Genomic DNA, 27,352 nt, shown 5'->3' with positions numbered 1-27,352 from the left:
GAAAAATAACAGTACACTTGAAGAGACTTGGCAGCCAGAGGGAGAAGGAGCTGGCAGAACTCTCAGAATAGGCAGCTCTTGAGGAAATAGAACTTCTGAAAGAGACAGATGGCAGCTCTACCCAAATACGATGACTGGAGGAGATTCGATTATAGCAAAACTTTCTGGAACTGAAAAGCATGTTTTGTTTTGTTTTTAAATTTACATTCAGTAGGGACTTCCCTGGCAGTCCAGTGGTTAAGAATCCACGCTTCTACTGCAGGGGGCACAGGTTCGAACCCTGGTTGGGGAACTAAGATCCCGCATGCCGCATGGTGTGGTGTGGCCTAATTAATTAATTAATTAATTAACAGTCAGTAGGTAAATTGAAGGAGAGGATGGTCATCATAAAGCCAGTGGTCTCTTAGATCAAGTGGAAGAAATATCTCAAAACACATCAAAAATAGAGAAAAACCAGGAAGGCAAAGACTTGGAGGACCAATCAGTATTGAGCTCAGTGCTGATTAGACCTTTCCTGAACCAATTCCTGTGGTCAGCAATTCCCACTTGCTGGGTTATCTGAGCCAGTCGCTGAGCCAAGGGAGAATGGGTTGAACTTAACGGGTTAGACCAAAGTAGGGACCATTTTGGGGTGGAGTCAATACCACCCACACAACGGGATAGAGTGGAATTTTTTTAAAGAGGACAACTACCTGGAATATCCCTTGTAGTGACACATGGTACCTGACTGAAACCATTGTCCTGAGGATAAATGAGATCCTGTGTAAGATGCTTACACAGTGCCCAGCACATAGTAAACCCTGGGGGAATAGTTATCATTATTTTCTCATTTTTTTTAGAAAGTGCTTTTAAAGTTTGAATGGATATAGATGCCCTTCTCAGTTTTGACAGTTGATCTTATTAGTGCTCTATGTAGAACCCTGGAAACAACAGAATGTTGTCAACTCTGCTACACTTACAGAGTGCTTCATGCAAATTCTGATTCAGTCTTGTGAGGCTTGAGGTTCTGCATTTTAAACAAGCTCCCAGGTGATGCTCATGCTGCTGGACCACAAGACCACACTTCGAGTAACAAGGACCTGGGAAGGGTTTTGCCTTTCCTGTGTAATTGAAGGGGCTTACCACTGCCCCCATGTTCCATGGATGGGAACATGATGGAAGGCGAGAGAAAGGATGAGGAAAACAAGCAATTTTCTTTTTTTAAAACCTCATCCTTTTAATTTAAAATTTTCAAACCTTCTGAGTATTTGAAAGAACAATGCAGTAAACACCTATGTACCTTTCACCTAGCTTCACCAATTATTAATATTTAAGCAATTTCCTCTTAAGGACATGCTTAAGAACTTAAGTTGTCCACATCACTTCCGCTCTTGTCCATCAGTAAAAACTTTGGCATATAGCCTCACATTGCTGCAAGGGAGGGTAAGAAGTATAAGCTCAGCTTGACAGCTATTACCTGCTATAGGGGGTGCTGTTCTATTGTACTACAAGAGGATATGAGAAAGCAGTTGCTTTTTAAAAAGAAGGAAGATGGGACTTCCCTGGTGGTCCAGTGGTAAAGGATCTCTCTTCCCATGCAGGGAATGCAGGTTCAATCCCTGATTGGGGAGCTAAGATCCCACATGCCGCAGGGCAACTAAGCCTGCGCCACAACTACTGAGCTTGTGGGCCTCAACGAGAGAGCCCATGTGCCGAAAACTACAGAGCCCACGCGCCACAACTAGAGAGAGAGAGAAGAAAAAAAAACCTGCGTGCCGTAACTCGAGAGAAGCCCGCCTGCCACAGCGAAGAGCCTGTGTGCCCGCAATGAAAGACCCCACACGCCGCAACTGAGACGCGACACAATCAAAAATAAATAAAGGGAGAGGAGGAGGAGGAAGACAGTGGATACTAGGGGACAATTAGCCACCTCTGACACACTGACTCGCTGGATCTCCCAACCAGTTCTCTTCAAAGTGGATTCTGGAAAGACTGAAGCTAAATTTGCAGCCCATCTCTACAAAGTATGTAGGACTTAAAAGTATGCATTTTATACCCGCCTCACTGTTGCTTGTTCTATCTTCATTTATATTAAAGCTTTTTTTTTCAAGTTTGATTATAATAGTGACACACTAAATATAATTGTATAGAGCGCTTGAAATGCTCTGAGTGGACCCAAACACGTTTACCGCAGTATCTTTGCTTACAATAGCATGTTTGCAGTACTTAAAACTGTGACTCTACCGAGTTGTAAATGATGTTTTCATTTGCCCGTGATTTTTCAGCCTTTAAAAAAATAGGAACTTACAGAAACTGTTACAGAAAGGAAATATAAGTTGCTTTACACAAACCAAGATTCCATCGGTCACTAACATCATATTATGTAGACAATAGAATATCCTGGTTGTTTTACATCCCCTTGTTCCACTACTCTTGATCTATTTATACCAATTGCCTTTAAAACTTCTAATCTCTTTAGGTATATTTTCTTTGTCAAAATGTTAAAGAATATGCATTCAACATTTATGAGATAGTGTGATTTTATTTTATTATTTTTAAAATATTTATTTATTTATTATTTATTTGTTTGGCTGCGCCGGATCTTCGTTGGCGGACTTCTTAGTTGCCGCATGCATGGGGGATCTAGTTTTCTGACCAGAAATCAAACCCAGGCCCCCTGCATTGGGAGCCCTGAGTCTTACCCACTGGACCACCAGGGAAGTCCTGATAGTGTGATTTTAGACTGTTTTAATCTGTGATAACGTTTATTCATTTGGATGTGAATTAAATCCTTTTAGGGTTGATCATTTTAGCCTTCCGATTCCATCCTTTGGCCCTGTTACCACTGTAAGTTATTTGAAGGCAAAGAATAAATCTCTCCTTTAAAGTTAACATCAGAGTTTGCTCTACACGAGTCCCTTAGCAACAAAATTTAAGTTAGGTTTTGTGATGTAGAACCTCCAACTTGAGGGCAACTGACCCCCGCCCATTTACACGGCGACAGCCTTAACTGCCTGTCTGCGGAAGCTGGACTCTGGCTGCCGGCCGACGTCCGGCGCTGGGCGGGGTGGCGCTGCCCTCCACCCGCTGTCGATCCTCCGATCACGCTTCCCTGGCTTGACAACCCTCCAGCCGCTGGGGATGGAAAAGCTCAAGCCCCAAACCCAAACGAGGGAAGTGTTGGCCGGGAACTGGAGGGCTGTGAGCCTCCGGGTCTGCGCGGGGACGCTCAGCTGTGCCCGCCCGAAAAACCCGAGCCGGCCGGCTACCAACCGGACCGCGCCCCCGGCGTCCACACCCGCCAGGCTCGGGCAGTTCAAAGTTCGGCCGGGTCCGGAAGGATCTCGGACCTTCCGCTGGCTCTCAGAGCCTCTCCAGCCGCTAGCAGACGCGCCCCCTGAGGCGCGCCCCCAGCCCCACCGCCGGCATCCCAGTCTCTCCTGTGTTCGGTTTCGCGCCCGGCTGCCAGCTCCTAAGATGGCGGCGTCGGCGTCGAGAGGTGGCGCCCCACGTGGGCGCCGGTGGCCAATGGACTTCGGGCCTGCGCCGCCGGCCGGGAGCGGGAGGCGGAAGTGCCTTGGGCAGCCGCCTCCGTCCAGGCTGCGGCCCCTACCGGTTACATAACTCGTTGAGGGCTGCGCGCGGCCCCACTTCCTGGCTCTCTGAGAACCGAGGATGCACTGAGCCCCACAACGCCGTCCGCTGCCGCCGGCTCTCTCCCGAGGTGAGGTATCCCGGGCTCGGGCCTGCAGTGGGGCGCCGAACCCGGCCGGGGGCGGGGATCGTGGGAGGCAGGGGAGCGCAGCTGGTGGGACTGCCGGGGTGTAGGGGAACCGAGGCGGCCCTGGCGGGGCGCGGAACTGCCCGTCCATTCGAGGGAGGCCGGGGGTGCGGCCCACGCCAGCCGGAGCCCAGATCTTTCCGCGGTGTTTCGGGACGGCCTCAGAGCTCACGCTTCACGGGGTGAGGAGGGGGCCGCGACCCCAGACTCCAGGGGTGCCGAGAAGCACGATTCCGACCCTTTTGCCTGGGACACCTCCGTGCGAGGCCCCAGGACGAGTTGGTGGGGAAATTTGGAACCGCAGGGCAGCCTGCCCCTTACTACACCCTAGGTCTTACGGGAGGTGCAGGGCCTGCCCTCTTCACAGTTCAGCGATTCGCCGCTGCCTCGCCCGGCCCTACCTCTGCTTTAGTACTTGTTGCACGGATTGTAGTTGTTTGCCGACTTGTTTGCCCTCCCGTGAACTCCTGAAAGCCTGGGACTCTTTCTTGGTCGTCTCCACATCTTACTCCTTCAGCTGTACATTTTGGTTAAGATAACTGAATTCCTTACGTTTTTGGTAGTTTACAGACTGGCCATGCAGACCCCTACACCACCTCTGACCTCCTCTGCCCTATCGGGCACTTCCCAAGGAATAGAGGGAATCTATAGCTTCTGTGGTCTGTGCCCCGGGAAGATTTTCAGGGAGGCTGAGCGCCTTCCTTAGACCGCTAACAGCAAAGATCTGTGTGCCCAGCGGGTGACGGAGCCCAGGGCCTGGAGATGAGGAAAGGAGTTACTCTGCAATAAACATGGACACTGCCTGCTTCATTGGTCTGTTTTCATTCTGCCAAATCCTTGAGCCATGCCATTTTCTTACTCATTTGTCCTGAAGGAAAAGGATAACAGCCCCACAGGGTAGTTCCCTGTGGTACCTGGAGTGGTTGTTAATCAGAGAGTCAGAACTGTAGAGAACATTGCTGGTTGCAGATATTTTACCCGGGCATGGAAGGCAGAAAACTTCTAGTTAATGCTTAACTGACTGAACCGGGAAAGTCACTGTGACTCCAGGTCATCTATAGAAATACCACATTCCGTGTAGTACTTTGTGATGTACAGATAAGTCTTAGAAGTTCTTTGGTCAGTAGTACTGGATTGCGAGGTGGGGAGAAGGGGAGTCTTGAACAACATTGAATTAAAAGGGGCTGGAGCAAAACAAATACTCTCTTACAAGAATCCCTGAATTGATTTAAGCTCAGTTAGAGAAGAAGGGATTCCAGACCAGAAGAAACTCAAGGGTGGCTGAAATATAAACGTCAGTCATTTAACAAATGGACAAAGTCAGTCATGGCTGTGCACATAGATCTTCATCTCCCCTGCTCCAGGATTTTGTACGTCACAATTAAAGTGCAAACTGGCCCTTTGAGAAAGCAGTGTGCGTGAGCTCCTCCTCCTTTGGGCCACAGTTTGCTGGAGTTCCATCTCACTGAGCTTGCAGACATGCTGGGTTTCTATAAAGATGGTTAAAACCTGTAAGTAACAAAGTCAAGGCATAGTGTGGTGTTCACAAGCCAGAATAAAAAATACAGACACTTTTTTAAAAGGTCTGTGTGTGTCTTATCTTTAGCCTCTCCCGTTGTAACTTACAGTGACTTTATCACCATGTTTATTTTAACTGCACCCACTCGGACTTCAGATGTGACTTGTTGAGGTTGCTTGGCAACTTGGCCTCTGCCTGGGATGGAAGAAAGTTCCTGGATGTTAGGAGATTGGAGAGATAAAAGACACCCAGTAGAACTAAGAAGGTTGGTGCTGTCATTGCTCACCAGGTGCTCTGCCCCGCAGACTATCCCAGCCTCAGTGGACCTGTTAGCAGCAGTTTGTCTTCTGGCAGCCCGAGGTGTGTTTAGACCAGGTGGACACAGCATCCTTACCTGGCAGCAGCCACAGGGAACACAGTGTAGAGAAGAATCCTCAGAGCTCTGAGTGCTGGGCAGTGCATATCTTTGCTCTGCTAAAATGGCCCAGAGGTCGCTCCTTGTTGGTGACAGCTCTCCTACCTGAGTAGAAGGCTGGCTGCTTGTCAGGCCATGTCTTCTCTTAAATGGTGGCTCCTGCATCTCTACATCTTAACCGCCAACACCTCCTCCCCTGACATCTCTTTCTGGAAGGGATCCACAAAGTCCTCATGGCTTTTCCACCTCAGTTCTTCGTTTGCAGAAAGCTAGATTGGGATATAGACTCTGTGTCGAAGCTGGTCCTGCTTCTGTCCATGTGCAGTGCTTTCAAGTAAAATGCTGATTTGCGAAATGATGCTGGAACTCCTGGGTCTCATTCTGGCTAAGTCCAAATGTTGAATTTCATTCAATGACTATTTCTAAGTGTCTTTGATAACTCTAGGATCAGGCCGCCTTCCCTAAATATCATTCTTTTTAGGGTGACCTCTGATAGAGGCTGGCTGACAGGCCAGGTCAGGGTTATCTGAAGCCCAGATATCTTACAGTGCTGATTAAAGAGAGGCCTATGTGTTTGAAAACCCAGTGAGCACATACATAGTAGGGTTGACATTCCACTCTGAACCTGAAGGTGTTTGTTCAGTGCTTGTGGAGTGATGGGAAGGGGATCTGAGCAGGGAGCCAGGGCTTTCTGCAGGAAGTAGTTTGGGGTCTACGTCAACAGTGGAACCAGTGCTCCATCGAGTGCCCCACTGCAGAGGCTGGCAGACACATGACAGTCACCCCGAGGTGCCCACAACACCGAGCCTGGATGGTCAGGTGGAGGGGGAGTAACCATGCATGAGGGCCAGTCCCTAGTCCCGTCCTGTGGGCATCTCAGACTCCCCATCTCCTCACCTGAGGCCCACTTCCTGCTCAGGCAGGGCCTACATGGCAGGGAGGGGTCCAACACTCTGAATATTGATGGCGAGAACCACCTGTGAGTGTGACAACGTAGAGACTTTAAAATGTCTCTTCCAATTCATAGACTCTTAGTGCCAACGTTTAAGCCCCATACCCTTGGAATAGCACGGCATTTGTTCACTGGTACCAGAAGTAAACATTCTAAACGTTCTAATAAGATGCACAGTTGTAAAGAAGCAAAGAGGAGCTGATTGTGGAAAGGGACACAGAACAAATGTTTGTTCCCTTTGCTTCCACAGGAAGACCAAAGAAAAGTATTTTGTCATCTTTAACAGACCACATTAAAAAAAGAAATTCTTCCCAGTTCTATTCTTGTTATTAAAAAGCAAATTGTGTTCCTCTTTTTTGTTTCCTGCATTCCTGAAATAGGGCAGCAAAGTATTTGGGCAGCAAAATAGTGAAATTTGAGCCCATCTTAAAAATAACTGAGAAGTAAGCAATTTCATTTTATAAAATAGTCTTTAAGTAATTGTCCCTTATCTACTGAAAATGATTTTTATCTGGAAAATGTTAATACAACAATATTTCCATGGTTTCTGTAGCATTCAGTAGCTGTTTGCTACTTTTTAAAAATTTTTTTTATTTTTAGAAGTTGACTCCTGACTCTAGTTGTAAACTATTCAGAAGGTCTTGCTGGTCAGATATTTGCTGCTCTTTCTACTCTTACTGTCAAATTACAGTATTGCTTCTCCTCTGGCCTCCCATTTTTAACTTTTTTGTTGAAATATACACACAGAAAAGTACACTGCTTGACCAGCGGTCATGGCATGAGCGTACCAGGGCAACCACCACCTCAGAAGACCCCTTGGGCCTCTTACCAGGCAAGCCCTCTCCTATTTAAAAAGTTTATTTTCTTGTAGGAAACGCAAGAAACTATTAACCGTCATTTTATTGGGACTGGGGTGAGGAGGGGATTTCAAGTTTTTGCTTCACATTGTGTATGGATTCCTATTTTACCATGAACATGTGTTCATAGTAAAACATAGTTTTAAACAGCATTTAACAAAAGGGGAATATTCTTTTTAAACCTTTTTTTTTTAAAATGGCTGTCCTGAAACCTATGAATAGTTTTAAAAATTGATTTTTATATGGCCACTAAATTTTCTTTTTAACAGTTGCACAGGAACTCTTTAAAATATTTTCACAAGTCTATTTGGCATCCTTATCCACAACTACCTCCTCTTTGCTTCATTACAAATGTGGGTCTGTGTTTAGAATGTTTATTTCTGGCATCAGTGCATAAATGCCATGCTGTTCCAAGGGTATGTGGCTTAAACGTTGGCACTAAGAGGGTCTATTTGGGGGCAAAATGGGTAACCATTCTACTTATACTTTGAAGAGACACTGTAAAATTCCCAAGTTGTTACTAATTAAAACAGATTATTTTAGGGCTTCCCTGGTGGCGCAGTGGTTGAGAATCTGCCTGCCAATTCAGGGGACACGGGTTCGAGCCCTGGTCTGGGAAGATACCACATGCCGCGGAGCAACTGGACCCGTGAGCCACAATTACAGAGCCTGCGCGTCTGGAGCCTGTGCTCCACAACAAGAGAGGCTGCAATAGTGAAAGGCCCGCGCACCGCGATGAAGAGTGGCCCTCGCTTGCCGCAACTAGAGAAAGCCCTCGCACAGAAACGAAGACCCAACACAGCCATAAATAAATAAATAAACAGCAAAAAAAACCCAGATTATTTTAATATAAAAGATGTGTTCATAATTTTCACATACCACCTGCAAGTCTTGTTTTTTTCTGATAATAAAAACAACCCAAGCTCATTGTTTTAAAAAAAAAAGCTCAAATGATACAGAAGCGAGTGATGTAGAACACCAACGTCTGCCTTAATTCCAGAGGCAAATGCTGACAGGAGATTGAATTACTTTTAAAAATAATTTTTATTATAAAAGTTAACCTCATGATCAAGTGTTAATTTATACCGAATTTGACCCACTTTCACATTTAATATCTGTTGGCTTCTGAAGGACCTTAAATGCAAATCCAGAGAAGTAGAGATTAAAATCAAACATTAAAAAAAACCCAGCAGAGTGAGATGGGAAAAGTGCCGAAATGCCAGTGGTGGGGCTGGTTCGCTGAAGGAGCAGCGGTGAGGGGCAGGCAGGGTTTCTGAAGCCCGATGCCCCCTTTGCTGTGCTTTTCCCCTTCAAACTGAGCAGCCAGCGGTCCATTTCACCCACTGCCCCAGACAGTGCTGAGGGCGCCTGCAGCTGCCCAAGTTTTCTGTGGAAGAACTCACTCGCTCTCAGTTGGGTTAGAGCCCTCAATAGGGTCCAGTCTTGGGTGTCAGTCAAGGACGTGTATTTAATTTTTGGCTGCATCCTGCGGCATGTGGAACTTCTGTGACCAGGGATCGAACCTGTGCCCCCTGCAGTGTAAGTGCAGAGTTTTAACCCCTGGACCGCCAGGGAAGTCCAAGGATGTGTATTTAATACGTACATTTTACTACCATTAAATACATACACTTACCACCATCAGCCCCAACCTAGTATTTACAGGTGGTTTTTTTGTTGTTTGTTTTGTTTTTAAACCCAACTGGTTGACCCACTCCCTCGATCTGAACTGGGAATCAGCATTCTGGGCAGCCCTGTCCCAGCTTGACCAAGATCCCCAATTGAAAAGCCACGGGACAGCGGCGCCTCTTGCCCAGCCGTCCTGTGGCCCGTCCAGCCCAGGCCCGGCTGTCTCTGCTTCGCGCTCTGACCGAGTCCGTGGGTGTGAACGTGCGGGTGGGCGGCGGAGGCGCACCTGCACTTCTTTTCCGTTCCAGGAAGAGGAGACGTGCCCGAAGCTTTCAGGAGAGGGGACCTCAGGGTTTGCTCTTGGCTCCACATCTCTGGCCCCCAGTTCAGTGGCCCTTTTTCTCCCAGGTCACATTCTTGTCTCTGTTTTCCCTCTTTGTCCTTGTCTGTCCCCAAACCCGGGCTGTAGTTCCCCAATTCTGACCAAGTGGGGCCACAAAAGACGAGCAGTCCTTTGGCCGCCCATCGACTGCTGGGATGCTGGTCCTTAGAACAACCACAGGATTCTGCCTCTGGAAGGAGTGGGGGGGATCGCAGGTGGCATACGTGCACAGTGGTCCGAGGACATGCCCTCCGCATCTGGTCATTTTACCATGGACATGAGGTAGAAAAGCAAAATGGTGAAATAAAATTTAAAACAAAATAAGATCTGTCTCATCTTGGGATATAGTGTAAAGTTAAAGGGCAGAGCTCTGAAACGCAGGGTGCCCTGAGCTGCGTAGTGCCCTTATCTCTGCCTTCTCATCCTCGAGAATCTGGTGATGGCCCGAGTTCCAACTGCGGGTCCCCAGGTTTGCCGGCCCCTGGCAGAGAACTTGGCACCTGGCAGTCGCGGCCACCTTTTGCAGAGGGCTTACATCTCACTGCCTGGCAGGCGTTTTGCACGCTTCCTATGAGGACTTCCATCCCCACTTTATAGCCCTCCCTGCGACTCATAGCCCGCACATGGCAGGCGGAGCTGGACAGTGAATTTGAACCCAGATCTGGTGGCCTCGAAGCTTTGCTTAGCCCTGGACTCTGCTGCCTCCTGCTTCACAGGCCCTCTGAGAAATGTTGTGAATCAATGATCCTCTTGTTTCTTTGTGTCCCATGCACATGGGACGTTTCAGGCCTCAATATTTTGCCTCCCAGAACTCTTTGATTCGAGGAGGCGGAACAAACACTCAAGAAAAACATGATCGTTTTTTTTTTTTTGGCTGTGTTACGCCTTCGTTGCTGCACGCGGGCTTTCTCTAGTTGTGGCGAGCCAGGACTACTCTTTATTGAGGTGCGCAGGCTTCTCATTGTGGTGGCTTCTCTTGTTGAGGAGCACAGGCTCTAGGCACGTGGGCTTCAGTAGTTGTGGCTCGCAGGCTCTAGAGCGCAGGCCCAGTAGCTGTGGCGCGCGGGCTTAGTTGCTCCGCGGCATGTGGGGTCTTCCCGGACCAGGGCTCGAACCCGTGTCCCCTGCATTGGCAGGCGGATTCTTAACCACTGTGCCACCAGGGAAGCCCAAGAAAAACATCTTGACTGAGGCAAGGGGATGGATTCCCCGCCTTTCCTGTGGCCGAGGGAGGAGAGCATCCCTTCCCACAGTTGTGTTAACCCCTCCCAGCCCAGCCTGGTGGACAGCACTTTTCCTGTTCATTGATGTGCTGTTTGCCTCAGAACTCCTCAAGCAAAAGAAGGGGTTTCTGAGAGTTTTTAGGTAATAGTGCAGGAAAACACACACCTTCCTTCTCCGCTCAGTAGCTCCCCCAATAATCAGAGATGTCCAATGATGCTCTTTGCTGTGACCCCAGTGCCTAGAGCAGGGCCTGGGTTTTAAGTACAATTTTGGTAAACAAATGACTGAATGGATTCTCAGTGTGGAATGGGAGGGAGGTGATAGAAGCTTTGGCCCAAAAGAAAGCCAAAATGGGCTGTCCCTGGGACTGCTCCTGGACCACCTGTTGTCTTATTTTTAAATCGAGAAGTGTGCAGATGCACACAGTTGGTGACCCCAAAGGACACGTGGAACGTCACCGCCAGCGCAGTGGGTCACCTTTTGCCCCCCTCAGTGTCGTCTGACCCCCCAGCCACATTCTCATTTCTGTCGCCATCGGTTCCTTTAGCCAGTTTTAGAATTTCACACAAATGGAATCCTCCACTGTTATCAGTTCATGTTTGAAGGGATGTGTCTTTTTTTTTTTTAATAAATTTATTTATTTATTTTTAGCTGCATTGGGTGTTCGTTGCTGCGCGCGGGCTTTCTCTCATTGTGGTGAGCATGGGCTACTCTTCGTTGCGGCGCCAGCTTGTCATTGCGGTGGCTTCTCTTGTCTAGGTGCGCAGGCGTCAGTAGTCGTGGCACATGGGCTCGGTAGTTGTGGCTCCTGGGCTCTAGAGCGCAGGCTCAGTAGTTGTGGCGCACGGGCTTAGCTGCTCCGCGGCATGTGGGATCTTCCGGGACCAGGGCTCGAACCCATGTCCCCAGCATTGGCAGGTGGATTCTTAACCACTGTGCCACCAGAAGGGATGTGTCTTAAATTGTGTATGAGGAATACGTGGGCTCCCCTCTGGGCACGATGAGGTGGGTTGTACGAGGGAGGCTCTTTGGAACTGGAGTGCTGGGTGTTTGTTTCTTGTCGCCTGTAAATTATTCATGTTCCTCCTACTCTGAGACTTTGGAAGGAGCCCAGGCCGCTTTAGAGACGGCTTGTCCCACCACGGGCGGCTGCTCATTTGAACAGACCAGCTGTGCCAAGCGCTCAGTTTCCCTCACTTGCCGTTCTGAGCCCTTCAGCCCATTTTACTGATGCGCAGGGCAGTGCCCTGTGTCCATCACTGGCTTATATCTCCTTTTCTGCGTCATCCATCCTGAAAGCAAGAGCTTGGAGTCCATGGCTATTGGATTTTTCAAGCCGGTAGGCCTGGCGCCTGCAGAATTTCACACTCCCGAGGGCCCAGCGGTCTTTCATTCTTGTGCTATGGACGAGTGTGTGCTAATCTTCCTTGTGCTTCGCTTGAGAAGAAACCTGGAGTGCTGGGGACAGACCAGGGCGGTGCTTTGTCACAGGGTGCAGGGAACTGAGGGCTCAGGAAGGGGATTGACGGAGATGTGAGCTGTAGTGAGTTTAGGGAGGTGACTCCTGAGGGAGGCTGCTGGGCTGCAGTGGGGGAGACTGTTAGTGCGTTGTCACCATGTGCTGGAGCAGAGGCCAGGCCAAAGGGGAGCTGGGGCAGGAGTAAAGCAAGAAGGTGGCAGCAAATGTGGCAGTGCAGGCAGTTCCATTGAAGGGAGAGAGGGTGGCGGGAGGCTTGTCCAGGAGAGGGTGCACGGTGTGCACTGGAGGGTATTTGTGCAAAAGAGAAGATTGAAAAGATTGGAGAAGGTGGTGCTTGGGCCAGGGAGGGAGGAGATGTGGAGCTGGGCCAGGGACTGGGGTGCCCCTTAGTGGCCACCTCATTTATCTTCCCAGCGACGGATAGGAGAGCTGAAGCATGCAGCAGGACAGAGATGTCCCAGTGGACAGCAGAGCTGGGGTTGACCCTGGGCATGGTGACTCCAGCATCCCTGCAGGATCTGGGAGCACATGGGGAGCACAGAGTCCAGAGCGCAAGTGGAGGGTGGCCTAGCCTCAGCAAGGAGAAAGGACCGTTTTGAACCAACAGGAGTAAAAGAAAAGAAAGAAGGGAAGGTTCTAGGGGCAATGTGGTCATGGCTGGCCTGACCACTGGCAGTCTGCTGAGGTCAAGGTGGAGTCCAGAGCACTTCTCAAGCCATTAAGATGATGGGAGCAGTTTTTAAAAGTTAAGTATGGCTTGTTTGGGACTGAGAAGCAGTGCCTTTGAAGGAGGGAGAGGCCCTGTGGACCTGGGGCATCAGGACACAGTCTGTAGAGGGGAGTGGTTTCCAGGAAACAGGGTTGTGTATGGCTTTCTTCACTGGTTGGGAGTGGAGTGCACCGTGGGGATCTTGCTGGTGCCAGGAAACCCCTCCAAAAACTGGAACAATCCCATTCCAAGCCCCCAGGTTCTGAATCCCCAACACTTGGCAGTGGGAGGGGGATGGAAGATGCTCCTGGGATGTTGGCTTTCACTCCGTCCCTCTGGCTGAGCACTCGGAGGCACTCGGGAAGTGTGATCGGGGAGGGGATGCCTAGGTGATCAGGCACCACCACCCCCCAGCCACCACATGGACTTCAGTACAGGGACCTGAGAGGTCATTTCAGCTCAGAAGGAAGATGAGGCTTGCAGACAGCCCACAAGGACAAGGTTTGGGGAAGGAGAAAGGATGGACTGAGAGGTGAGCTGGTGGGCCCTTCATTGTCTTGGAGAATCCAGTTTCTGTCCCTCTTGGAATTGTTTCACTCACTGACCCCTAAAGGCCAAGGACAGGATGAAAACCCAGGAAACCTGGGGAGAACTCTCCCTGCAGGCCTGAACTATGCCTTCTCCCGTACAGCATGTTCCTGCTTTCATAGTATCGGCGTGTCTGTGTCTTTGTAGAGAAATGTACCGAAAGGTGGCCTGTGTGGCTTCGGTGCCCGTCCACCAGCACCCCAGGCCTTAAGACAGAGGGCTGACTCGGGGGCTGTGCTCTGGCTTCACCCACCGGCCTCTGTTCTCTAGTGAGTATTCAGAATCCTTGTCTCTTAAGCCCTTAGGGTGGCCCATAGTGATAGGAGATCAGTTCCGGGCAGACAGGTGGGGTCCCCACAGGTGTCAGATGTCAGTCCCCGGCCTCTCCCATAGCGGTGGACCAGCCACACCAGCCTCCCACCTGCACCGCCACCGCCTTGACCTCGCCCTCCCTGGCACTATTCCTTTCTCTCTGGCACACGGGCGCCAGATTCTCCATTCCCCAAGCCTTCCTGCCCCCTTCTCCACTCCTGTTGGTTGGGCTGGGACAGATTAACACTATGACATGCTGCATTTTCCCTTAGTTAAATGTGATGTGTTTCTATTTTTAAATCAAGGCATCTGAAGAACTGGCCTTTGAAAACACGGAAGTACTTTTAATAGGGATGCAAGAATCCACAAATAGCTGTGTGTCTTAGAGCCCAGTGTTCTTCTTGAAAGTTGAACAGGGAACAAATCCTGCCCCTTTGGTCAAGAGCATTATCCCAAGGGTACTAGGGGGAAAATGTATAAATCCTGGGACATAAGAGATGGTCGTTTATTATGAGTCTCTCCCTTTGCTATCAAGCTTCAATTTTTTTAATGTTTTAAAATCAACTTTATTGAAGTTTAATAGACATATGACAAAATGTACCCAATGAGTTTAATATGTGTGTATATATGTGTGTGTGTACATATGTGTTTGTGTGTGTAACCACCACCATCAAGATACAAAACATTTCTGTCCCCTCAGGAAGTGCCCACTCAGCCTCCTTGCAGTCAGCCCCCTGCCGCAGGTGCCAGAGGTCAAGGCCTTGCTTCCTGTGGCTCCGGGTGCCCTGTGTCTGCCCATGACCACCCAGATCCAGGCTCTGCAGCCGGTTTTGTTGGTTGCCTGCACTTGTCCTGCCAGCTCCGGAGGAGAGACTGGTGAGAGTGAGCTGACGTATCCCATCCTGCAACTCCTTTCTGCGGGAGCTCAGAACACGTTTGCTGTTGGTTGAGAGAAGAGTGGGGCACAGCCATTGAGACACCTGGAGCTCTGCCAGGGGTGGTGAGGGTGGGCAGGCATGTCACCCTGTTTCTCAGGCTGGCTTCAGCCCATCAAACCCCAGACAAACCACCTGGAGCCGGTTTTCCAGGGAAGAGGACGATGTGGAGTTTCCTGGCACAGGTCAGGTATTGGAGCCGAAAGTTGATTTGAAATTCATCCGGTGATTTGTGCTCTGTGTTGACTTCCCAGACAGGGGCAAATCTGAGCCTGATCTTTCCTTTCTCAAAATCACCTAAGCAGCTTACCCCGTGAAAACCTGTAGACAACACAGATGCACTTGGTTGAGCCTTGATAACTTTATTTGGTCACTTCTTACACACTCCAAGCCAAAGACAGATTTTTTTTTCTTTGAATATGAAATATTAAAATTGGCCCAAATCTGGAGTAAGCGACCAGATCGGCCCTGGTGGACTGGCGGCTCTTCCTCATCTCTGTGAGTCTGTGCCTCCCTCCAGCCTCCCTGACCTTCAGCCTCATCTTCCCCAGAGCACCCCCATCGCCCACCCTAGTGGGCCTGGCTCAGAGGCGGGGGCTGGGGGAGGTGGCGTGTGGACCAGCCCCACTGCAAGAGCCCCTCTCCAGGTACCAGCTTGAGCCCCTGCAGTTTGACTTGCAGGCTGGAAAGTTTCTGATTCTTTCTGGAATCTACTGTGACTTCCTTCAGGAAGAATAGTTTTTATCCATTTCACCAAAGAAACGTTTACTCTCGAGATTGGGGCTGGCTTTTGTTTTCTTTTTAACAGCTTTATTGAGGTACTGTCCACCTACCATGAATTCACCCAAAGTGTACCATTCAGTGTTTTCAGTGTATTCACAGAGCTGTGCAGCCATCACCATGTTCAGTGTCAGAACATTTTCACCACTCCTGGAAGAAACATACACCCTTAGCCATCACCCTCCAAGCCTCCCAACCCCACTCCCAGTCGTAGGCAACCACTAATCTGCCTTCTGTCCCTATGGATTTGCCTGTTCTGGACACTTCATGGCAATGGAATCGTAAGATGCAGTATGTGGCCCGTTATGTCCGGCCTGTCTCACTCAGCATCGTGTTTGCCGTGTTCATTCACATCGTAGTACGTGTCAGTGCTAAATATTCACCGCATGGATGCACACATTGTATTGGTTCAGGCATCCATTGATGGACATTTGGGTTGCTTCCACGTTGGGGCTGTTTTTTGGTGAGCTCACAGTGGGCTCTAGCTTACACTCCTTTGCTCAATTTAGAGCAGGGGTTGTGCCCTCACTGGAGTGTTGAGTAGAACGTGTATAGGGCATCCTGTTTGGCCACTCGGATTAGGCAGGTGGTGATGTATTGGGGTTTGTCCCCCAGGATTTTCCCTAAAGGCAGTTGCCACAGGGAGAGGGGGACGCCTGTCTCAGGAGCCTTCTCTGGAAAGACTGCACTGAGGGCCAGGCCTCGGCCTCGGATGGTGCAGGGTTGTCGACCGTCGCGAAGGCTCGAGGTTTTGACAGGGGTTTCCTGCGTTTCCCCTCTCTTGGCTGCGAGGGAAGGAGAAGGGGCGCCAACTGGCCCCGTGGTTAAGACTTAGCCCCTCGGGCAGCTTCAGGCACGGCTTCTAAAGCGGCGCCCTTGTCCTCAGGTGTCTACACCCTCCTCTTTAAAACCGCGGTGGAGTTTGGGGGTCGCTTAACTTGGGTCCTGGACGGTATTCCTGCCCCCAGAAAGCTCCGAACCAGGCACCCAACCCTCCAGGGCTCCCCCGTGTGGCCGGTGGGCAGCCGCGGCCAGCAGGGGGCGCGCTGTGCTGTTCTCAGCAAGGAGTGTGCAGAGGCGGGGTGGCCACTGCAAGGTGGCCTCGTGCAGGATGGCAGAGGTACCTCCATCAGTCACCTGGGGAAGCTGCCGTCCATGCCGGAAACTCAGCCTGTGGAGAAGTCTGGCAGGTTGGTGGCTAATTTTAATTAGGAACATTTTCACACATCCACCTGGTGTACCCATCATCCAGTTCAATGGTTGTGAACATTTTGCCACTTTTCGCTGCAGCTAAATTCAGCTCCAGAACATTCTGCATTTCACCCCTGTATGTCCAGCTTGCATCTCTTCAGGAATATGGACATTTCCTACACAACCACACTGCTGTTTTCATGCCAACAAGATTAGCAGCACCTCCGTGGGTGCTTTTAGAGGTTTTTTGTGGACTCTCTCCCTTTGTGGGGGAAAGAGGGTCACATGTGCAGTGGGTTGTTTAGAAACCTCGCAGGAAGCAGTGCTTTGTTGTGGCAGGTGTGATGTGTTGGGCCTCGTTCTGCTCCTGGAACTGTACAATCTGGGATGACTGTGAAGCCACGTCCTGGCTGTGACTGCCAGGATGTATTCTGGACAGAGATGACTCATAAAACTCAGGAGTTGCCATTTTTGGTCAACAGTCCATTTCCCAAGAGGTGGCCGGCCTGAGGTCCCTGAGGTCACATTCACCAGAGCGTCCTGGGCACCATTGGTGGTGGGGGGTGCTGCTGAGCAGTGGACCAGCCAAGCTGTTCACGAGAGATGGAGCCGGACAGCATCTTGGTTTCTGAAAGTGTGTCCCAGCAACAAGAAAAACACAGGCGATGTGGGAAGGTCAGATTTGCCAAGTCTGGGAGGACTTTTTTGTTGTTTGGTTGGTGTTTTGGTTTTGTTTTGTGTTTGGAGCCGAGAACTCAGCCCAGCAGCCGTGGCTGCCCTTTCTCCAGTGGCCTCTCACATTAATGTCTGCGATGGCCTGGTCCCTGGTCCTGTCATCTGAAAACAAGGACATGGGCGGCTGTCTCTGCCCTGCCTGAGTGGGCTCTCAGAGGTCCCCTCTGAGTGACGAGTCTTCCCAAGAAGGGCACCTGTTGGGATCCACCAGGCCTCAGGCAGGAGCTCACCAGCTTCTTGTCCCGATGAGCTTCCCTTTACGCTGCCAGGGGGTCACAGGAGGGGCCCCACCTGGCAGACCCCACGCGGGCAGTGTGTGCAGCGCGCAGGTGCTGGCTGAAAACACGGAGGAGGAAGAGAAAGCAGGTCCCCTCTCATCTCAGCTCTCAAGCCATGCTGTGCAGAGGGACCTGTCAAGGTGGCATGGTCCTTACCCTGCAGGGTCTGGCGAGAGCTGGAAAGACAGAACCCGATGTGGGCACAGAGCCATGGAGCTCCTGCAGTACCTCCTCTGCCTCCCCGCCCACCCCATGTCTGCTTCAATGTCACCAAGGTCACCATGTTTCCAGCCCCGTGGACCTGACCTTTAAAGCCCCCGCCCCAGCTGTTCCGTGTCAGACTGGCGGGTGCCATGAAGGGGAAGGGGGACGGCGGCAGACCTGTCATTGCCCAGCCTACCCTTGGCCACCCCTCAAAGGAGCCCTTCTTGCTGGACAGAGCCTACTGGGATCATGTCCAGGGCTCAGAGACTGAGCAGCTGCCCCACTGGCCCTGTGGTCAAGCCTCAGGGTGGATTCGGCCCCTGGCAGGTGGCAGGTTAGGACACGGCCTTCCCGGGGACCCTCATGGAAACGCCTGTGTCTCATGGGAACCAATCAGGAGCAGGGTCAGGACAGCAGGAGGGCACTGCATTTGGGCTCCCTTTGACCTTTGGGCATTGCCTGGACTCTCACAGTGCCCATTCACAGAACTGTGGTTTCTAGAGTCAGTTTAGGTAACTTCAGGCTACCCCCTGCCCCAACCCCAATGTTTATTATGAAAAATTTCAAATATGTAGAAAAATTGAATGTGTGAACAGTAAGTTCCTATTTTATATCAACCTGCCACTTAGATCCAACCGCTAATAGCGTATTGTCACGTTTGCATTCTAAGCAGTTGAAAAATTTTTGAACTGTTTAGTTTTAGACCTCATGATACCTCACTACAAAGTATTTCAGCAATGCATCTCCTAAGACTTTCTGCATAAGCACTGTACCCTCCACATCTAAGTCAGTTAATTATAGTTTCATAATAATTTCATCATAAATTCATCATCTACTGTCCAGCCAATATTTAAGTTTCTCCAAAATGTTGTTTGACTTTTTATTTTTCCCAGGAAGAGTTTACACATCACATTTGGTTGTAGGTCTCCTTGTCTTTTTTAGTCTATTTTTTTTTTTAATGACATTGACTTTTTTTAATTGATAAATTTATTTATTTATTTATTTTTTGGCTGCGTTGGGTCTTCGTTGCTGGGTGCGGGCTTTCTCTAGTTGCAGCGAGCGGGGGGCTACTATTCGTTGCGGTGCGCGGGCTTCTCACTGCGGTGGCTTCTCTTGTTGCGGAGCACGGGCTCTAGGCACATGGGTTTCAGTAGTTGTGGCTCGCGGGCTCATTAGTTGTGGTGCGTGGGCTCTAGAGCACGGGCCCTAGAGTGCAGGCTCGGTAGTTGTGGCGCACAGGCTTAGTTGCTCCACGGCATGTGGGATCTTCCTGGACCAGGGATCGAACCTGTGTACCCTGTATTGTCAGGCAGATTTCTTAACCAGTGCGCCAACAGGGAGGTCCCTAAATGACATTGACTTTTTGAAGAGACCAGGCCAGTTGTCTTGTAGAATTCTACCCGTTCCGTGTGTGTCAGATGTCATGGTGCCCGGGTGCCAAGTGTTACCTGCAGTCGTGAAGTTAGGCCTGGAGGCTTGATTGGCTTCAGGCCCAGCATTGTAGGTGGGAAGCTTGAGGGCTTTGTGTATTTCACAGGAGGCACTGGGAGGCTGGCCTCCATCCCTGGGGGATGTGGCACTGCAGGATCTCAAGGGTGAGAGGTTAGGCTTTTCCTTGGCGATCGCTGAGCCCTGGGGGGTGCAGGTGCTTTGTCAGAGTCCACCCGTGGCCTTCCTGCCTGGGCTGAATGTAGCTTCCTGATTTAATCGTTGCAACTCGTGGCCCCTGTCTTGAACTTTTGGCATGTCTTGAAGTCCTTCTGTGTGCACATAGGGGAGGAGAAATGGCCCACCCAGCAAGTGCCACTCTAAATCCAGCAGGTCTCTGGGGCTGCTGAGCCCTGGGTCGTTTGTTGGCAGCCACTGGCCCAGGCTGGGAGGAGTCAGGGCTGGCAGGGCCGTGTGCCTCACCAGTGGAAAAACAGCAGGTGTGAGGGAGACGTGAGAACCTCTGGGTAGAAGTAGGGCTGGTGTGGGCGCTCAGCGGGCAGCTCAGAAGGGCCAAAAGAAGAGAGAACACAGACCAGAGGTGGGCTGCCCTCTGTGGGGCTCAGGAGTATCCCATGTGAGCAGCGAGGGGACCCTGGGTCCCCATCCTCCCAGGCCTTCCCGATCCTTGGTTTCCTGCCCTGCAGGGACGGCGAAGGTGGGGGTGTGCCTGTGATGCCTAGTGCAGGGAGTGTTGTAAGGGGAGGAACACTCCATCCGGGGGACGGTGCGAGCTTTCCCGCCTTGCTTGCCTCACAGGTTATATGAGGAGGAGGCGGCGGCAGCGTGGGTGCGGCCGCCCTCCTGACACCTCCCTCCCTGCAGGTGTGAATGACAGAGGTGGTGCCATCCAGCTCCCTCAGCGAGGTCAGCCTGCGTCTCCTCTGCCACGATGACATAGACACCGTGAAGCACCTGTGCGGCGACTGGTTCCCCATCGAGTAAGTTGAGCAGTGTCCCCAGCTGTGGCTTGAGGGGTGGGGAGTGGCGGGGGGTATGTGAGCAGAGCCACGGATGCCAAAGCTGAAAGGCTTGCTGTGAAGGCGCCGTGGTGGCCCAGAGTGACCTCGCCTGTCGGGGCCCCGGGCCCTGCTCCCTGACTACCACCCGGCTCTTTGCACTTCATTGTGTTCCTAGAGATCCCCAAAAGGGCTTTGCTGAGAATCTTTAGTTACAAAGATGTTCCATGCAGTGCTACTTATAATATTCAGAAAATTGAGAAGCTACTTAAGTATCTTAACAGAAAGGAATTGGTTACATACATCGGGGTATGTGCATGCAAAAGTATAATGTTATTCTGCCGGGGGAAAAAAAACCCTGTCCTAGAGGTATATATGTTGACAAGGAGTTTTTTTACAAGATATTAAGTGGAAAAAGCAGACTAGAAAGCAGTATGTACCACAATCCCCCTTTTATTTAAAAACACATGCAAGATAAAAGCTTAGGAGGATATGTACCTCGTAGCAAATGTGTTCGGTAGTTCGGGTGGGTGGATGATTAACATCTACAAGTTTGTCTGGTTTTGCTTGTCTGTATTTCCTACATTTTTCTGTAATGTGCACATAGAGCTTATAGTGAGAAAAATAGTGCAAACTTTTAAAAATTAAAAATAAACAAGATCCTGCCAATCATCTCATTTCCGTGAGCCTTAGCCTCAGACGTGTTTAACCCGCTGCCGGCAGGAAGGGAGGGATTCCCTTACGTCCCTGATGGGAGTGTGAATTGTCACCTTCTGGGGCCACAGGCTAGCGGCGGCTTCATAGGTTAGAAAATAAACGTCATCCCAGCAGTCCCACCGCTGGAAAGTAATCCAGTAAGTCCGAGGTTAGACCCCGCTGAGGGTGAGCTGGGGCAGGTAGAGCCTCACTGGCCGGAGCCTCTGTGCCTCTGAGGAGCCCGACCTGCCTGCCTCTCCTTGCAGTTTCCTGGGCCTGAGGCCTCAGGTTCCAAAGATGATGGAGAGAACTTCAGTCCCATCAGACCATGTGGTCGCAGCTCCCCTCCTGGCTGCCGCGCCACCCGGCACTGCTGGGGTCAGAAGGCGGGAGTGTGATGAGGACCAGGAGAGGAGGCTGGGTGATGCTCAGGTTCTGTGGAAGCTTCCGGTGGGCGGGCGGTGGCCTCTACAGTGCAGACCCGAGTAGAGCACCTCTCTGTGTCGCCAGGAGGGTCTGAGACCCTCCTCCAGCTCTTGGTCTCATGAAAGGCATCCTGGGCTAACCCGCTGTGTCCGTTAGGAAACAAACCCATACCCCCTCCTGACCGAGCCTCCTTGGCTGTGGCTGAGTCTGCCTTTTCATCACTGCATCACTGTTCTGTTCCCTGCTCCCCTCGGACGGCGCTTGGTCAGCAGCCCCAGTGACCCTGGCTACACCTTGCCCTTGAGGCCCTGTCCCTGAAACTCAAATGCCACTCTGCAGTGAACCTGGCTCTCCCCACACCACTTCCCCCAGTCTTGAAAAAGTCTCACAGAATTCTTGGAAATCACCCAAGTGTCCACAGGCTGCGGGGGTCATCAATCTTAACTCATCCACCTGCCCCCCCAGGCACTGCTCTCGAGGGGACAGCATCATCAGAGGTTTTTCCCCTCTTGTCTCGGTGTCTTGTAAGATCGTTTTCCCGGGCTTCCCTGGTGGCGCAGTGGTTGAGAGTCTGCCTGCTAATGCAGGGGACACGGGTTCGAGCCCTGGCTTGGGAGGATCCCACATGCCGCGGAGCGGCTGGGCCCGTGAGCCACAACTGCTGAGCCTGCGCGTCTGGAGCCTGTGCTCCGCAGCGAGAGAGGCCGCGACGGTGAGAGGCCCGCGCATCGCGATGAAGAGTGGCCCCCGCTTGCCACAACTGGAGAGAGCCCTCGCACAGAGGCGAAGACCCAACACAGCCAAAATCAATCAATCAATCAATCAATCAAAAAAAACATACGCATCTGATTCAAGATCCTCATTAAAAAAAAAAAAAAAAAAATTATTAAAAAGATCGTTTTCCCATCAAATTTCCAGTCCTGTCCGGACAGATAACCACTTTCAGAAGATGATACTCTGAGAGTGATACACTTCGGTGGAGACTGAGCGATGGGCAGACCCCTCGTCAACCCTGAGTGGTGGACAGAGCAGCCTAGGGTCCCCTGTGGTTCAACTCTCTGAAGCACGACAGGGGTTGGACTTGACCTGGCCGGTTCATCTGAGTTTGTCTCTTCTTCAGTTACCCAGACTCATGGTATCGTGATATCACCTCCAACAAGAAGTTCTTTTCCCTCGCCGCAACCTACAGGGGCGCCATCGTGGGAATGATCGTAGCTGAAATAAAAAGTAGGACCAAGATACATAAGGAGGTGAGTGTATGCAGCAATGACTTGGCAGTTGGTGCCTCTGGACAGGACTGTGGGGCCTTACGACACAGTCACGCTGCCTGCTCTGTGACCCTTTCTCTTGGGAGCCCAGATGGCATGTGAGATTCATACCTGGTTGGTTTCTTTCTGTGTGTTCGTGACACAGTCATATATGCATTAAGTAACACGACCCCAGGCTTCACAATCACAGCCGTTTTGAAGTAGGGAGGCGGGTAAACGGTACACTGGCCTTTCTGCGGGCTTCGAGTCACAAGAGCAGGAAGGATGCTTACCTCCCTGAGACCGATGGCAAGTCCACCTGTGTCCAGGCTAACTGTGGTGTGGAGGGTGGGGTGGGGAGTGGGGAGCCGACCCACTCCCAGCACGTGGGAGCCACTCAGTGAGCAGTGGACGGGACACAAAGGCCGAGTCACCAAGTGTCCTTTTCAATGGGGGAGAGAAAACCATACACATGGCAGATCCTTCTAGTTCTTTGTGAGGTAGAAGAACATAAGAACCTTGTGCTGGTCAGATTCATGACACTCCCGGTCCAGAACTGCATCTCCGGAACCAAGAGACCCACGTGGGGCGGTGTGTCACTTGGCCTGGCCTTGGCAGCAGAGGGTGGTGGAGGGCACCACTGCCCACCCTACCCCCCGCCTCCCCCTTTACTGCGAGACCACCTGGGGCTGGGTAGGATCCCTAGTTAAAACATTCACACTCTCTTGGGCTGTCTTGTCTCTTGGCTGGTGGACTGTCACGTGCTGAGGGCCCGCTGAGCAGTTCCTTCTTCCCGCCATGACTTCACTCATCTGGCATCCCTGACCCTCCTTGTGTGGTCTACCACCCACCCCAAGAGAAGCGATTTTTTTGTGTGCTGTTACATCTGCAGTTTCTCGCAGAAGGGCCCACACCCTCTCGTTTCCATGGGAGTGGAGGTGACCCTCTATATTGTCTTCTGTTCTGTTCCCTCTGCCCCAGTGTCTCCCCAGGTGTCATGGCTGGGAAGTTGGCAAGTGAGCTGTGTCCTGCAGTGGGACCGGGGCCTCCACTGCTGACCCGACTGTTTCTGACTTTCTCTTTAGGATGGAGATATTCTAGCCTCCAGCTTCTCTGTTGACACACAGGTTGCGTACATCCTAAGCCTGGGAGTAGTGAAGGAATTCAGAAAGCATGGCATAGGTAAGGGTGGCAGAGCTCATAAACCACAACCGCCAACTCGCCCCCCACCCCCGCCCCGTTCTGACGATTGTCTCTCATAAATACCCCTCAGTCTCTTCCTCCATCCCTGTCCCTCTGTCTGGGGCCAGATCTTCATCCTTCCTCCCCTTCCGCCAAGACCCACGGCCCCACCCACTCCCTTGGCCTTCAGCCTGTCCTCTTTCCATACAACACCAGGTCTTTTCTGCCATGGCCTCCTTCCCAAATCTGACAAGATCAGATTAATAACCGCTCCCGAATGTCCTCATTTGGGAATGGGCACCTCTTATCGTGCCTCTCGCCGCACACATAGCTTATGTCTGATCCCAAGGTATTTTTTTTTAATATCTTTATTGGAGTATGATTGCTTTACAATGTTGTGTTCATTTCTATCGTACAACAAAGTGAATCAGCTGTAAGTATACATATATCCCCATATCCCCTCCCTCTTGAGCCTCCCTCCCATCCTCCCTATTCCACCCCCCTAGGTCGTCACAAAGCATCGAGCTGATCTCCCTGTGCTATGTGGCAGCTTCCCACTAGCCATCCATTTTACATTTGGTAGTGTATATATGTCAGTGCTACTCTCTCACTTCGTCCCAGCTTCCCCTTCCCCGCTGTGTCCTCAAGTCCGTTCTCTACGTCTGTGTCTTTATTCCTGCCCTGCCACTAGGTTCATCAGTACCATTTTTCTAGATTCCATATATGTGCTTTAGCCTACAGTATTCGTTTTTCTCTTTCTGACTTACTTCACTCTGTATGACAGAGACCCAAGGTATTCTTGATTAAGAGTAGAAAACATAATTGAAAAATAGTGCCAGCCACCACTTATCGGGTGCCCGCCACACCTGGGTTGCCGGGCTGCCCGCATGACTCCAAATTCCCATCCCCCTCAGCCACACAGCCAGTGAGTGGCAGAGTCTTCATTTGTGTCCGTTCCACATTTTCCTGGGCTCAGGTTTACACTTCATTGTCTAAAAGATCAGTGAGTCTCTGTTGTGGTTTCAGCCCCTGGGAGGGAACTAGCAGGCTGGCATCCGCGGTCCCGGATGCCTGAGGACCTCAGGTGACAAGCCCCATCGGGCCGTGAGATGTTAGGGACTTCTATAGTGGGTGGTTATGGGAGGTCGGTCTTCAGTCCAATAGCAGAGAGATCTGTAGAGACCTCTGCAAAGATGACTTCCTTGTCTGCCTCACGCTTCCTTCCCACTTGCCCTGCGCCTCTTCCTCCGCAGGTTCCCTATTACTTGAGAGTTTAAAGGATCACATATCAACCACCGCCCAGGACCACTGCAAAGCCATCTACCTGCATGTCCTCACTACCAACAATACGGCTATAAACTTCTACGAAAACAGAGACTTCAAGCAGCATCACTATCTCCCCTATTACTATTCCATCCGAGGGGTCCTCAAAGATGGCTTCACCTATGTCCTCTACATCAACGGTGGCCACCCTCCCTGGACCATCCTATATCCTTTCTCTTTCGGGGGTGAGGTATTGTGGCTTCCTAGCAGGGCCCTTGCGCCAGCTGGAGCTGTGGTTGCCTTCACATGGCATCCACAAGGCCAAGCTCACGGGACCAGATGTTGTTGTGGGCGGGTCTGGCCGGCACATCTTGGGAAATGACGGTCTGGGTGTGGACATTGGGAAAGCAGGCCAGCTCTGGCACTTGGCGCTCGCTGGACGTTAGACTGGTATGAGGGGAGTGTTCAGCCTCCTGGCCCAAGATCCATCCATCCATCAAGTATCGAATGAGAGCCTCCTGTTTCAGGTGCGTGGGGGATACAACAGTGAATGAAACAGCCAGAAGCCCCTGCTCTCATGGGGCTGTGTGCTGGTGGGGGAGAAGACAAGCAAGTGAGGTGAAACAAACTGTTTGCTGTTTTTGAACACTTGGGTTCAAACCTTCTTTGCTGGGTGCGTGACCCAGAGGTGTGTCCCTGCCCTGCTCCCTCCTCTTTAACTCTCTCTGGCCCTTGACAGGTTCAGTGGAGGCCAGGAGACTTCCTGATAGTCATAGGGTGTGATCCCCAAAATACTGTGTGTATGTGAGAGAGAGAAGTTAAATGAATGAGTCCAGGATTTATCCATTTCACAGGGAAATAAACGAGAAAGACAAGGGCGACCCAAAAGCCTGCAGGCCTAGCTCCTGTGAAGATGGGTCTCTGTGGGTGTCCACAGGGTCAGGACTGCTGACCCCTCCTCATCACAGGGACAGGGCCCTGCCACTCTGAGGACTGAGCATAGGGGAGAACTAGGAACACTTGCTCTGCCAGACCCCTCCCCCAGCACCCAGTCCTGTCCAGCCTTAGTCTGGGTGTCCAGGTGCCTGGGGCCTCACCCAGAAGGTCCCTTGTACCCAGGCTCTGCCCTGCATTATTTTGTGCAGCAGAGCCCCCTCCATCTGATGAGGCTTTCCAGCCCTGCAGAGGCTGAGCAGGCTCTTGGCCTCCTGCAAGAGTGGCATGCTGTCTGCATGCAGCCCCCATGGTCACCGTGCTGACAGTGCCACCCCGGGGCAGTTGGGCAGGCGAGTCGGAATCTTCCTTAACGGAGCTGCACGGACTACATCCAGCACCTGGGCTCTGCGCTAGCAAACCTGAGCCCCTGTTCCATCCCGCACAGGATCTACCGCCAGGCCCACAGCCTGCTCTGCAGCTTCCTGCCATGGTCAAGCATCTCCACCAAGGGCGGCATCGAGTACAGTCGGACCATGTGACGCCAGCCGGGCAGTCTCTGCCAGGCCCCACCCCTCGGCACCCTGTGGAAACCGCCTTCCCGGCCATCTGACTTCTGCTGTCCTCTGCAGAGGAGCCAGTGGGCACCTGCCAGGCCCGTCGGCCTGCCCCAGCTGCAGGCCCGGAGCTACGTGGGCTCGGGAGAAGAGAGTCAAGGGGCGTGCCCGGTCTCCCCCAGGTACACCAGAGCAGGGGGTGCAGAAAGGGGAGCAGAGCCCAGTGGGATGATGGTTGGGGAAATGGAGGTGGTGCTTTCAGCAATGAAAACAGGAGGCCCTGGATGGGCATCTGCTGCTCAGGGTGCTGGGAAGCATGGCCAGGGGCCAAGATAGTTCCCGAACGTCTCTCAGAAACTTCAGGAGGGAAAGCAGAGCTCTTGAGCCCTGGCCAGAGCTTTATCTTTTCACTACCTGAACTACTTTTTTAAAAATAAAGCATTCACATGGTTCAAAAATTGTAAAGTTACCAAAAGATCAAGCCCCTTCTACTCCTGTCCCCAGACACTCAGCTTCCCCTTCCCAGGGGTTATCAGTGCCACTGTGTCCCTGGTGGTGCTTCACTGTAGATGGCGGCTTTAACAGCAGCGGCCTTGCCCTGTGGTGGGCACCTAGATGAGAGCTCTGCTTAGACGTGGCCACTTCTGAGCACCG

General features: G+C 51.4%; 1 protein-coding gene across 4 annotated transcripts in view; it reads left to right on the top strand.

Annotated features, from left to right (window-relative positions):
* Window positions 1–26,683, top strand: part of NAA60 (N-alpha-acetyltransferase 60, NatF catalytic subunit) — a 47,060-nt gene extending 20,377 nt beyond the window's left edge. Inside the window, exons 1-7 of one of the 4 annotated variants that reach the window (XM_057528870.1) lie at window positions 3,542–3,703; window positions 13,660–13,781; window positions 14,525–14,700; window positions 20,261–20,376; window positions 22,637–22,766; window positions 23,849–23,945; window positions 25,199–26,383. In XM_057528870.1, coding sequence (XP_057384853.1) covers window positions 20,267–20,376; window positions 22,637–22,766; window positions 23,849–23,945; window positions 25,199–25,590 — 729 coding nt within the window. In that variant the 5' untranslated portion in view covers window positions 3,542–3,703; window positions 13,660–13,781; window positions 14,525–14,700; window positions 20,261–20,266 and the 3' untranslated portion in view covers window positions 25,591–26,383. Of the gene's footprint in view, window positions 1–3,541; window positions 3,704–13,659; window positions 13,782–14,524; window positions 14,701–20,194; window positions 20,377–22,636; window positions 22,767–23,848; window positions 23,946–25,198; window positions 26,385–26,526 lie in introns of those variants that run through there. The other 3 variants (XM_007181554.3, XM_057528872.1, XM_057528871.1) reach the window with 3 other exon arrangements.
* Window positions 26,684–27,352: the final 669 nt, after the last annotated feature.

Source organism: Balaenoptera acutorostrata, chromosome 15 (genome assembly GCF_949987535.1).
Source record: "Balaenoptera acutorostrata chromosome 15, mBalAcu1.1, whole genome shotgun sequence".
Classification (NCBI taxonomy): domain Eukaryota; kingdom Metazoa; phylum Chordata; class Mammalia; order Artiodactyla; family Balaenopteridae; genus Balaenoptera; species Balaenoptera acutorostrata.
This window is presented reverse-complemented; position numbering and strand designations above follow the sequence as displayed.